The 14295-nt window shown below is 41.3% G+C and overlaps 1 protein-coding gene across 7 annotated transcripts in view; it reads right to left on the minus strand.

The window, feature by feature from the left end:
- The window catches only part of OTUD4 (OTU deubiquitinase 4), a 47092-nt gene that overhangs the window by 27418 nt on the left and 5379 nt on the right, over positions 1–14295 (minus strand). For 5 of the 7 annotated variants that reach the window (XM_073341264.1, XM_073341265.1, XM_073341269.1 and 2 more), the window contains exons 4-8: positions 13877–13927; positions 4968–5014; positions 1964–2036; positions 1238–1319; positions 210–345 (exon numbers count right to left, since the gene is read on the minus strand). In XM_073341264.1, the coding sequence (XP_073197365.1) occupies positions 210–345; positions 1238–1319; positions 1964–2036; positions 4968–5014; positions 13877–13927 (389 nt within the window). Of the gene's footprint in view, positions 1–205; positions 346–1237; positions 1320–1963; positions 2037–4967; positions 5015–13876; positions 13928–14295 lie in introns of those variants that run through there. The other 2 variants (XM_073341272.1, XM_073341266.1) reach the window with 2 other exon arrangements.

The raw sequence follows: 14295 nt of genomic DNA on the forward strand, positions 1-14295 counted from the left end.
GCACCACAAAATCCTATATAAGATCTAGTGAACAGTACAAATTTCATACTTTCATGAGCATTACAATTCACACTTGACCTTTTTCCTCCCTCTTGAAAGTAAAAGAATGACACATAGCATTTTGCTTCCTGCCAGGAGCTCTACTGAATATCTAATCACTGTGAATTGTTCAACCATAACTGAATAATTAATTTTAAAATATCCCTTACTTGCAGTTGTCGTCTTCTGAATCTGAATCAGACACTTCACTGCTACCATTATTTTCTTCTGTCACACCAAGTTCCACTAGGATTTTATTCACATCAGTACAAAACACTTTTTCATACAACAATTCATAAAGAAGAGCTGGGGGAGAAATCAGTTAGGATTTAATGACTGTAAATGAGATTTTACTCAACATTTGAGAGGTTATTTTAAATAGTGTCAAGAAAACTTTTTGAAATGTTAGGTGAAGAAGAAATGGAATAACAGTTTACAGATTATAAGCACCAGATTTTTACAAGTGCAGAGCCCCTGAAGTTCCCATTGATTTCAACTGTGGATGCTCAGCACTACTAAAAACTAAGCCCTCAGCTCTTTGGGGTCGTGCAATTGGATGGGCATGCACACTGTGCCCTACTGAAGAATGAAGGCCTATGTCTGTAGAGTACCTGGCACAGTGGGCCCTAATACCTGACAGAGGCCTTTGGGCTGCTCATTAACACACCTGACTTCAGTGGAAATTCAGACATGCAAGGACTCGAAGATTAACATTGACAAATTTTCTCTTATTGTTTAGAGTACAGATATAAAACTGGCATTGTGGCCAAGTGATAATGCAATTCACTATGAATTAGGAGGTTGAAGTCTCAATGATAGAGTATCCAGGCCCAATAAAGAGGAACTAACCTAGGCTATCCTTTTCTATTTCTTTTGCATTTAGCCTTACAAATGATAAATACTGATCTCTCTCTTTCCTTTACTATACGCAATCAATTTCATCATGTCTCAAAAGATAACAAGATCATAATCCAAATCTCTGGTCAGGATCATGCAGCCTTTGTTGACTGTAGTTCTACACGAGTTGAAAACCACATCACTACAATGGTAGGTTTAGGTACAACTATACTTTAAGCAAAGGAAAAGAGCTCTACATGAAGATTTATTAATAGCTCTAAACAAATGGCAATCACTTTTTGGAGCCTTTGGTGAAACCATATAGTTTACTGCAAAGCTTACCTACCAAAATAGTACTTACATTGGCACAAAGCAGCTCTTTCTGTATACTCTATAGGATAAACAATATCATAGTGATTTCCATTTGAAAAACACAATAGTATCTAGAGAAGAGGAAAGAAAGGATATTTAAACAAGTGATTTTTCATGTTCATTTTATAAAGTGATCACAGAACTGCATTAAAAAAAGATGCTATGTGCCCACATACTGTGCTGAAAAATTTTCAGGACTTCATAATTACTAGAGAGAAAAAAATATACTATAATTTTCTGTGGATATTCACTGGATCTAGTCAAATAGAAAAATTCTAGTAATACAGAAAAATGTATGTAAGAGGTTTGATTTGTAGCAGATAATTTGATATTATAAACATGTACAATACTAAGGAATTTAAGACCCCTTTTTAAATAAGCCAACTACATATTAATACCTAACCAAATAGCTATCAAACATATTACAATTTGAGTTATTTCTGTAGACATAAGTTATGATTTCATTCTATTGTTCCATTAAATGTCCAAAACTAGGGGCCACACTGTTTTGAGAATTTTACTGTTGTTTCATATTTCATTAGAGAAGACTGTTGTTACAGTTTGAGAATGTCACAAGTCCTAGGCTATTAAAAATATACATTACTTGTGTATTGAGTAATGAGACTTGTGATTACCTATTTACTTTAAGAACATGTTATTTGATAATTGCATCTTACATTAGTCATAAAAATATTTTTGGATGGTTTTGTTTTACCTTGTCAGGAAAGCCATTTTCAGTTACACGTGAAGGAGAAGCATTTGGTTCCTGATATATTATAAAATCCTTCCTAGAAAAAACAAGAATTCAAGTGAAAATATATTCAGAGTGAGAATCCAAGCGAAAATTCAAGGACTATCTAAGGATAAGACTGCTTAAAAAAAAACAAAAAAAACCCAATCAAGAATAGTGAGTAACATTAGTATAAGCAGGGGGGGGGGGTTGGTTATTTGCCACAGAAAATTTTGATTTTCTCAGCAGAAATTCAAATACCAAAATATTTTGGAACTCCTGGTGCAGTACCTCACGGGAGCTATAGTTTGGTTGCCTCGTCTTATTTTCCTCTATAGGCTAAGCTCTCTGATTGGACTACATCTCTTATGGTGCACTATGGTCCTTCACCCGCCTGGAGAGGGAAAGCAGTGCATCATGGGAATCCTAGGCCACAGTATGTCTTGGGGAAACCCAGTCCATAGAGGACAATGGGGTCATGAGGCAACTGAACTCTGACTTCCATGCAGTACCACAGTAGTATTTCTAAGTCAAAATATGTCAGTTTTCTGATTAAAAACAAACCCACACACACCATGGAAACTAGGCACTAAAGAAAAAAAAAAAAAAACCCACAACCCTCAATTTTCTGCCCAAAAACAGATTCAGAGAATTTCGACCAGCCCAAAGTACAAGTGAACCTTGCAGATGAATACAATACTATTCCTCTAAACAATAACATGATATATAAATCCATTATACTCAGTTAACGTAGAATCTCACTGTATGAAACCAGTAAAAGTTAAACTTGGAAACATCAGACCATAAAATTGAGAGTTATAAATACCAAAGCATTAACAATCTGGACAAATGCAGAAGGTAGTTTAGTTTAAGTCAGGATGTTTCTCCCCCAAGTAACTATTCAAAATTCTCATAGAACTTCTCACTCCACTAGTTTAGAATGGTTAATGTACTATAATCAAGAAGTAAAAATCAACAGTGTATAGAGGCCTCCTAATTTTGTTTCATTTCTTGTCAAATGGCTAATGTAATATGGTAACCAACTGAAACTCATTTGTTGCTTTGCATATAAATATTAATAATATATTAACAGGCATGGAGACTGGTTTCTTATTCCTATAACAGAGTTGAAGAACATTGGTGAGGCAACATGAGGAAGTTTGTACTATCCCTGCCACACTGAACTGTTGTGCAGTTAGAGGATTTCCATCTCCAAAACTGGTCAATCCAACACTGAGATTCACCTTGTACAAAGGTATGTGTTGCCAAGTAGATGTTGCACAAATGCAGTGATGGCTTTTCAAGTGGAAATAACTCTTCCATATCACACTTAGAAGGATTCAACACAAACACACAAAGAGCCTATTCCATATTATAACTTAACTAAACTATATTATTCCAAATTTGCATTTAAAGAGAAGTTTTTTCTTTTATTACCATAAAAAGTAGCACATAAAATGTCAAAAGTGATACAAACTAACAAGAACTGGAAAATTCACAGTTAAAACCCACATGCTATCTTATTTGCCTTTTCTGTTCCACAAGAGTGTGAGTGAAAGAGAATATCTATCAATCTCCATCATTATCTTTTGTATTTCTCCTTTGGATAAAATTCCCACTATTTTAATTCTTTGTTCAGTAATCACTATTGTTTTTTCCAATTTCTTAGTCTCCTAATCTAATCAGAAACACTAAAACTCTGCAAGATTAATTAGTGTGTTCATAGGTAAATTTTTAGAGAGAGAAAAATATTCTAAAAACAAATCAAGAAGCAATAGTTTGGAAAGGAAAAATGTATTCTAAATCTCCTTGATCATTAAGTTCTTCCGTCTTTCAAAGAAGCCATCTTTTTTCAGGAGATCTAGAAAAAATTACCAGACATCAGCCAACAAAAGGCCAGTAACAACGATTGGGATGGAGCAGAAACTGGTCTGATCTTCCATTTTTTTTCTTGACTAGTGTCTGGCAAGAGTAGCCTGTCATCCCTCCCTATGCCTGTAAATGTATACCTCCTCTTGCTTCCCTTTCTTTTCTCAGAAAGGGGGAAGGGAAACACGATTTTTCCTCCCACCTCCTCCAGAAAGAGGAGGTGGTGGTTTCCCCTCTAAACATGCCAGTGCCTCTGCTGCTGCCCCCGCTTTCCCAGTAGCGGTGTGAAGCTGAAAAGATTCTTGCAAAAAGAAAAGGAGTACTTGTGGCACCTTAGAGACTAACCAATTTATTTGAGCATGAGCTTTCGTGAGCTACAGCTCACTTCATCGGATGCATACCGTGGAAACTGTAAAGATTCTTGCATTTCACTCTGCAGGGAAATACCAGCACCACACTCCTCCCACCACTTGCTAATGAGAAGAGGAGGTTCCCTGGTGTGTGTCTGTCTTGGTGTTTAACACTTGGGGTCCTGGATGCAAATATATCCTGCCTTCAGAGCAATTTATCTATTTTTATTTCACCACCAGACTTCCCCCTCCAGTTATGAGGTCAGGTAAGTGGTTCTGTCTAGAGACATAAATCCAGATTCAGTACTGGTGCAAGCAAGTGAAATGACGGTCTTCAATGGAGTTGCGCCTGTCTACACTAGGGATAAATCTGGCCCATAACTATCCAGCAAAAAGTAATGAAGCAACAAGACCACCAGCAGCCTGTCCTTAGAGATTAAATATGTCCTCACCAGCAGTTCTATCATCTTTCATCTGTCCAGAGTTCATGGCTCTAAAACTGAGTCTCACTGGCTGCCTAAAATGCAAACCGCAAAGAACCTCATACAAAGTAACATGCAACTTCATGCACCTAAAGCTCACCTAGTACTTTGAAAGTAATATTTCATTGACATTGTTTGGTTTTTCAACATGAATGATCCATTATTTAAAGACCAAATTTTTCAAATAATGTTTAATTAGCCAAATACTTCATATATACACCTGATTAATTGAAATAGGTTGCATTTTTCCCATTATACAACATTAAATAGTATTCAAATTTTGCTTACTTGTACATAAGAGAAAGGGCACTTATTTCCACTTGTCCAACCCACTCCTATATGGAAAAAGAAAAACAAAGCAATTCTTTCAAATAAACTAAAGTTTTATTGCACATTTGGATAAACCAAAACAAACAAAAAAAAAAGGGCAAAAAAATCACTTCCATGAGATAATACACAACATTCTAAGCCTGGATTTCAGCCAAAGGTTTTACTTTGTGTGGTCACGCTCATTTTGGAATATGGAACATCAAAGTCATAGATTTTGTAACTTGGAATAATGTATAGAAACGCAAAAAGAAAAGGAGTACTTGTGGCACCTTAGAGACTAACCAATTTATTTGAGCATAAGCTTTCATGAGCTACAGCTCACTTCATCGTCTAGTGAACTGTAGCTCACGAAAGCTTATGCTCAAATAAATTGGTTAGTCTCTAAGGTGCCACAAGTACTCCTTTTCTTTTTGCGAATACAGACTAACACGGCTGTTACTCTGAAACCTGTACAGAAACGGTTTTTCATAGTTGTTCTCTTCACAGATTTAGAGAATGAAAGATCATCATGCATAAGAAAATGTAATCTGGGATCAAAACGTAACGAAAATAAAGTTGTAAAGGTACGTAAGTCAACCTAGGCAACCAATGGGTAAAATTTTGAAAACTGACTTTGCCCTGGTCTACACTAGGACTTTAGGTCGAATTTAGCAGCGTTAAATTGACGTAAACCTGCACCCGTCCACACGATGAAGCCCTTTATTTTGACTTAAAGGGCTCTTAAAATCGATTTCCTTACTCCACCCGACTAGTGGATTAGTGCTTAAATCGGCCTTGCCGGCTCGAATTTGGGGAACTGTGGACACAATTCGATGGTATTGGCCTCCAGGAGTTATCCCAGAATGCTCCATTGTGACCGCTCTGGACAGCACTCTCAACTCAGATGCACTGGCCAGGTAGACAGGAAAAGAACCGCGAACTTTTGAATCTCATTTCCTGTTTGGCCAGCGTGGCAAGCTGCAGGTGACCATGCAGAGCTCATCAGCAGAGGGGACCATGATGGAGTCCCAGAATCGCAAAAGAGCTCCAGCATGGACCGAACGGGAGGTACGGGATCTGATTGCTGTATGGGGAGAGGAATCCGTGCTATCAGAACTCCATTCCAGTTTTTGAAATGCCAAAACCTTTGTCAAAATCTCCCAGGGCATGAAGGACAGAGGCCATAACAGGGACCCGAAGCAGTGCCGCGTGAAACTGAAGGAGCTGAGGCAAGCCTACCAGAAAACCAGAGAGGCGAACGGCCGCTCCGGGTCAGAGCCCCAAACATGCCGCTTCTATGATGAGCTGCATGCCATTTTAGGGGGGTTCAGCCACCACTACCCCAACCGTGTTGTCTGACTCCTTCAATGGAGATGGAGGCAACACTGAAGCAGGTTTTGGGGACAAGAAGATGATGATGAGGTTGTAGATAGCTCACAGCAAGCAAGCGGAGAAACCGGTTTTCCTGACAGCCAGGAACTGTTTCTCACCCTGGACCTGGAGCCAGTACCCCCCGAACCCACCCAAGGCTGCCTCCTGGACCCAGCAGGCAGAGAAGGGATCTCCGGTGAGTGTACCTTTTAAAATACTATACATGGTTTAAAAGCAAGCATGTGAAAGGATTACTTTGTCCTGGCATTCGCGGCTCTCCTGGATGTACTCCCAAAGCCTTTGCAAAAGGTTTCTGGGGAGGGCAGCCTTATTGTGTCCTTCATGGTAGGACACTTTACCACTCCAGGCCAGTAACACTTACTCGGGAATCATTGTACAACAAAGCATCGCAGTGTATGTTTGCTGGCATTCAAACAACATCCGTTCTTTATCTCTCTGTGTTATCCTCAGGAGAGTGAGATATCATTCATGGTCACCTGGTTGAAATAGAGTGCTTTTCTTCAGGGGACACTCAGAGGAGCCTGTTCCTGCTGGGCTGTTTGCCTGTGGCTAAACAGAAATGTTCCCTGCTGTTAGCCACAGGGAGCGGGGAGGGTTGAGGGGGTAGCCACGCGGTGAGGGGGGAGGCAAAATGTGACCTTGTAACGAAAGCACATGTGCTATGTATGTAATGTTAACAGCAAGGTTTACCCTGAAAGACTGTAGCCACTGTTTTATAAAATGTGTCTTTTTAAATACCGCTGTCCCCTTTTTTTTTCCTCTCCACCAGCTGCATGTGTTTCAATGATCACAGGATCTTCTCCTTCCCAGAGGCTAGTGAAGATTAGAAAGAAAAAAAAATGCACTCGAGATGAAATGTTCTCCGAGCTCATGCTGTCCTCCCACACTGACAGAGCACAGACAAATGCGTGGAGGCAAATAATGTCAGAGTGCAGGAAAGCACAAAATGACCGGAAGGAGAGGTAGCGGGCTGAAGACAGGGCTGAAGCTCAAATGTGGTGGCAGTGTGATGAGAGGAGGCAGGATTCAATGCTGAGACTGCTGGAGGACCAAACCAGTATGCTCCAGTGTATGGTTGAGCTGCAGCAAAGGCAGCTGGAGCACAGACTGCCACTACAGCCCCTGTGTAACCAACCGCCCTCCTCCCCAAGTTCCATAGCCTCCACACCCAGACGCCCAAGAACGCGGTGGGGGGGGGGGGCGCCACCGGCCAACCAGCCACTCCGCCACAGAGGATTGCCCAAAAAAAAAAAAAAGAAGGCTGGCATTCAATAATTTTAAAGTTGTAAACTTTTAAAGTGCTCTGTGGCATTTTCCTTCCCTCCTCCACCACCCCTCTTGGGCTACCTTGGTAGTCATCCCCCTATTTGTGTGACGAATGAATAAAGAATGCATGAATGTGAAGCAACAATGACTTTATTGCCTCTGCAAGCGGTGATCAAAGGGAGGAGGGGAGGCTAGTTAGCTTAAAGGGAAGTAGAGTGAACCAAGGGGTGGGGGGGTTTCATCAAGGAGAAACAAACAGAACTTTCACACCGTAGCCTGGCCAGTCATAAAACTGGTTTTCAAAGCTTCTCTGATGCGTACCGCGCCCTCCTGTGCTCTTCTAACCGCCCTGGTGTCTGGCTGAGCGTAACCAGCAGCCAGGCGATTTGCCTCAACCTCCCACCCCGCCATAAACGTCTCCCCCTTACTCTCACAGATATTGTGGAGCGCACAGCAAGCAGTAATAACAGTGGGAATATTGGTTTCGCTGAGGTCTAACCGAGTCAGTAAACTGCGCCAGCGCACTTTTAAACGTCCAAATGCACCATTCTACCACCATTCTACACTTGCTCAGCCTGTAGTTGAACAGCTCCTGACTACTGTCCAGGCTGCCTGTGTACGGCTTCATGAGCCATGGCATTAAGGGGTAGGCTGGGTCCCCAAGGATAATTATAGGCATTTCAACATCCCCAACAGTTATTTTCTGGTCTGGGAATAAAGTCTCTTCCTGCAGCTTTTGAAACAGACCAGAGTTCCTGAAGATGTGAGCGTCATGTACCTTTCCCGGCCATCCCACGTTGATGTTGGTGAAACGTCCCTTGTGATCCACCAGAGCTTGCAGCACTACTGAAAAGTACCCCTTGCGGTTTACGTACTCGGCGGCTTGGTGCTCCGGTGCCAAGATAGGGATATGGGTTCCGTCTATGGCCCCACCACAGTTAGGGAATCCCATTGCAGCAAAACCATCCACTATGACCTGCACATTTCCCAGGGTCACTACTCTTGATATCAGCAGATCTTTGATTGCGTGGTCTACTTGCATCACAGCAGCCCCAACAGTAGATTTGCCCACTCCAAATTGATTCCCAACTGACTGGTAGCTCTCTGGCGTTGCAAGCTTCCACAGGGCTATCGCCACTCGCTTCTCAACTGTGAGGGCTGCTCTCATCTTGTTATTCATGCGCTTCAGGGCAGGGGAAAGCAAGTCACAAAGTTCCATGAAAGTGCCCTTATGCATGCAAAAGTTTCGCAGCCACTGGGAATCGTCCCAGACCTGCAACACTATGCGGTCCCACCAGTCTGTGCTTGTTTCCCTGAGCCCAGAATCGGCGTTTCACAGCATGAACCTGCCCCATTAGCACCATGATGCATGCATTGGCAGGGCCCATGCTTTCAGAGAAATCTGTGTCCATGTCCTGATCACTCACGTGACCGTGCTGACGTCGCCTCCTCGCCCGGTATCACTTTGCCAGGTTCTGGTGCTGCATATACTGCTGGATAATGCGTGTGGTGTTTAATGTGCTCCTAATTGCCAAAGTGATCTGAGCGGCCTCCATGCTTGCCTTGGTATGGCGTCCGCACAGAAAAAAGGCGCGGAACGACTGTCTGCCATTGCTCTGACGGAGGGAGGGGCAACTGGCGACACAGCTTACAGGGTTGGCTTCAGGGAGCTAAAATCAACAAAGGGGGTGGCTTTACATCAAGGAGTATTTCAGGCAGGACTTCACGGAGGGTTCCAATAAGAAATGTTCCAATAAGAACAATAACTTAGGTGCACCAAGGAGGTTAGTCTGGCCTCTGATTGATACTTGGCTAGATTTACCTCGCTGCACCTTCTCTGTGAGTGACTGCAGTGTGACCTAGAGGAACGAGTCCCCTAGACGGGGGAGGAGGCAAATGAGTACAAAACAAATCTGGTCTATTTCTTGTTTTGATCCACTCCATCTATCTTTTAGATCTTTGGCTGGCAGCAGACGGTGCAGAAGGACTGCATGCCATCCACATCTCATGGCTGCTCAGCAGAAGATGGTGCAGTACGACTGCTAGCCATCCTCATCTCTTGCCTGCCCGGCAGAAGATGATGCAATAGGACTGCTAGCAATCCTTATCGCCTGCCTGCTCACCATAAGACGGTTCAATAGGACTGACTGCAGGACTAAAGAGAATGACCTGGTCAAGTCACTCCAAATTTAGTCCCTGCGCACATGTCTGCCCAGACGTTCCCAGCCGACGTGGCCAGGAGCACCTTGGACGTGACGAGGACGGCTACCAGTCATACTGTACCATCTGCTGCCACAAGGCAATGGGTTGCTGCTACTGTGTAGCAATGCCGTACCGCGTCTGCCAGCACCCAGGAGACATATGGTGACGGTTACCTGAGCGGGCTCCATGCTTGCCATGGTATGGCGTCTGCACAGGTAACTCAGGAAAAAAGGCGCGAAATGGTTGTCTGCCCTTGCTTTCACGGAGGGAGGGAGGGAAGGGGGGGCCTGACAATATGTACCCAGAACCACCCGCGACAATGTTTTAGCCCCATCAGGCATTGGGATCTCAACCCAGAATTCCAATGGGCAGCGGAGACTGCGGGAACTGTGGGATAGCTATCCACAGTGCAACGCTCCGGAAGTCGACTCTAGCCTCGGTACTGTGGAAGCACTCCGCCGAATTAATGCACTTAGAGCATTTTCTGTGGGGGCACACACACTCGAATATACAAAACCGATTTCTAAAAAACCGACTTCTATAAATTCGACCTTATTCCGTAGTGTAGACATACTCTTTGAAGCCTACCTCCCACTAAAAGTCACCACTCCTAAGTCTATTAGGTGCTTTTGAAAATTTTACCCAATACCTTTAAAACTGTCCTTGCAGGTCTTAAATTAAATAAAGAGAAACAGGCCTAAATAAGCACCCATTCTGAGAGGTGTCATACTATTATTTCTATTTCTAAATACATTGGGGAACTAAGATACTACGGCCTAGGCAGTGCAAAAATCTTGCCTTTTACCCTGAAAGATCTTTTGTTTCATAACCAGACAGGACAGACAACTTATTGTCTATATCAGCCAGTTATTGCCCACTTGCTGTTGCTGCCTACATTCACCTATAAGTATCATAGTGAGATAAGAATCTGCTGTCTTCCCTCCCTGCCCCTTAAGTTAATCAGCAAGAAAAAAGTAAATGGTTATTACCCTGAAGATAAGAAAATCATTTCTATCAGTGTTCATTTTTTTCCCCGCTATGCCTTTTTTCTTTTTTTAATAGATGTTCTAAACTCAATATCATATGATTATGCTTTATAAAGCATAATGTAATAGGAATTCACATAACATCCCTTTATTAAATTTGTTCCTCTGTAGTGTGACAGCAGATTGTGGGCAATCTTACTGTAGCCACATGGGATGTAAAAGAATTAACTCGTACTCTCCACCTATAAACCACATGCCCATCCAGTCTGGTACCTTGTTTGTAAGTATAAATCACCCATACTAGACAATTACACAATATTGCTGCCTATATAGGGAGGGAAGAGTCTTCCAAACTCCAGGCAGTTAGGACACAATCCACGTCCCATTAAAAATCAATGAAAAGACTAACATGGACTTCAGGGAGTGCTGGATCAGGCATTTAGGGGCCCACTGTCCTGAAGTACAATAGTTGACATGCCTTGTAAAATTTGTTCCTATCTAGTGTAACTGCAGCTTGTGAGTGATCTTACCACAGCCACACAGGCTATAAAGAGGATTAAATCATACTCTCCACCTATAATCCCCTATACAGCATCCCTGGACCTTGGGTCCATGTGCAAGAGGGACAGTAGATTCTGTGCAGCCATTACTTCCCTGCCACAAACAGGACAGAGGGGGGGCACATATGGACTTCAGTAAGTTACCAACTTCTGCAATTCCCCACCCAGTGCAAGCGTAAAGCAGAGAAGCAATTCTGACACTAATATTTTCCAGTGAGAACTTTATCAAAGACTTTTTGAAAGTCCAAATTAATTCTAATGGCTCTCTTTAATCCATTCTCGATTGTTCCTTCAACAAATCTGAACGGGTTGTCAAGATTCTCCTTTAGAGAAGTAATATCAAAGCAACCTGGCACTCAAAACCTACATTTTAAATTCTGTTCCTTAATGTAGGTACAAAAAGGTACTGGAATGAGTATCCTGGAATTCAAGTCTTCTGTTTAATCAAATTCCAAGACAGACACAGAAAACAAACACAAGCTTCTTCACAATGACTGGTGGAGTGCCTTAATGCGTAACTGGAGGGACCACTTCAGAGATAACCATGTAGTTCTGCAGAGATTGCCAACAAAAAACAACATCATGGTTCTGGTGGTGTTATTTTTATGTGCACACCTATCCACTAGTATCTAGAATGAGGCTAACACCTTGCTTCTCAAAGATCAAACAGCTGACAGATGATAAAGAGCTATGGTCAATACTAACATAGCCAGATTCAAACCTCTAACTCAATATGCAATTAACTTAATACATTTTCAAAGTGCATTAAAGAATACGTATTAACTAACTGGTTAGTATGCTTTCAGAGTTGTGTTGTGTGGATACACGTCTTTTTAATGTACACAAACTAACAAGGCATAATAAACTCCTACTGTAAACAAGCCCTAAGAAGTGAAAGTTGCTGTATTCATTACCACCCTAATGCATTGTCCAACAACTCTTATTTAAGATGTGACTGGACCTTTAGTTTTTATTCTTCAGGGTTTTTTTTTAAAAGTTTGTTAATTTCATACTAAACTAAATCAACTGAAATTAATTTAGCACAGAGCTGAAAGATGAATTTCTAGTTGCCTATTTTCTGAAATGTAGTTAAGAGAGGAGTAAAAGTAATACCCCGTGTGTCCTCTTTGGCTTCTTTAAAAATAAAAAGCAAAACAGCCCATTTTACATTATACAGGTAGAGCTTTCCTGATTTTTGTACACATGATAGGGCATGTCTATGCCAAGGGGTTTTGCCACTAATGTAGCTGCATCAATGCAACCTCTACTGTAAACATGCTTCCCTGCTGTAAACCACAATTTAAATTAGTTTATGGGAGAAAGTCATGGATTACATCAGTGCACAGTATCTAGACTAGGAGTTTGTGCTATGCAGCTACATCACTATAGTTTCACCAGTGACTAGACACCCCTACGCAGATAAGGCCATAAAGAAGTAAAAGACACAAATCCATTATTTTTCCTTTGCAGATCATTTGTAGAAGCTGAGAACAAAAGTTCACTTGGGTGGCCATATAGTCTCATGACCTTTTTGGAATGGCAGAAAGGTCATGGTAGGACCTCTGAGAATGGGTGCATGTACACGTTATTAAAAATGTCTCGCTCTTAAAAAAATATTTTATTAGCTAGATCTAGTAATGTTAGTTAATTCTAGTTACTGCATCACTTTCTTTTTATTTTGTTTTTCCTATACTCTGGAGAGTTAAACATCATATTTTCAAAAGCCAAATCTCCTCACCTTTGTTAGCACCTTAGATAACAAACTGAGAGAATTTCCATTTAGGTTTTTATTTACCATTTGTACTTCCTTAAGCTTGTATAAAGAAAACTGGTCAGTTTCATTTTCTGATGCTTGTCCACTAGCACAAGGGAGCGACATTTGGGTTTTAAAAGAATATTTAAAATTTAAAAAAACCAAAAAAAAAAAACCCACAACTGTTTTGGTTCATTTTTTAAAAATGTGTTTCCCTTTCAGAGTATCATAAGAATGGTACTGTAGGTAAGTTAATACTCCCTGGAACACCAGTCCCTCTCACTCCATAGATTTCACATACCAACAAGAGAGATATAGTCATGTGGGAAGCAGAGGCCTACCACCTGTGCCAACTATGGTACCACTGCTGGTGATGGTGACAAAGACTATTACATAATTAAAAAAGGAAATGCAGCCAGAGACTGAACAAAAACTGCTTAAAAAACCATAGTCCTCTTCTTACATACACTGTTGTCATACCACACAAAAACAAAACAAATACAGAAGCAAGCATCTGCCCACATGTAATTTTATGATCTTTCAAAATTGTCATTTTTGAAAGAGAATTTTTTTCAAATAAATTGAAACTCCAAAACAGTGTATGCATACATCAAATGTGTCTGTACACGTTCTACATATAATGCACTGAGATATCTTAAGCTAATTTCAGTCAGCCAAAATAAATAGATATTATATTCTATAATGCAAGTTTAATTAAGTAATACATACCTGTGGGTTTTCCAAACATTTTAAATACTCTTCAAATGGCCCCTCTATAAACTGTAAAAATATTATCGAAAATGGTTTATTAGATTATTAATTACCATAATACCCAGGAGCCCTAGTCCTGGACCAGGACCCCACTATGCGAGGTGCTATACAAACACCAGAACATAAAGGTGGTCCCCACCCCAAAGATCTTACAGTCTAAGCATGATTCTGAGAGACAGACGTGGGAATACAAAGAAACAATGAGACAATATTGGTCAGCAGGATAGGTAGAGGTTTCAGCACACCAAAGCTTAACTGTTGTCAAGTTTTTTGTAAGCATCTTGGCAAAGGAGGTTTTAAGAAGAATCTGTGAAGGTCTGCAAGGAGTACCTCTCAAGCACATGGAGCAGCATGGGAGAAAGCATAAAGGTACTTAT

This window comes from Lepidochelys kempii, chromosome 4 (assembly GCF_965140265.1).
Source record: "Lepidochelys kempii isolate rLepKem1 chromosome 4, rLepKem1.hap2, whole genome shotgun sequence".
In the NCBI taxonomy this organism is placed as follows: domain Eukaryota; kingdom Metazoa; phylum Chordata; order Testudines; family Cheloniidae; genus Lepidochelys; species Lepidochelys kempii.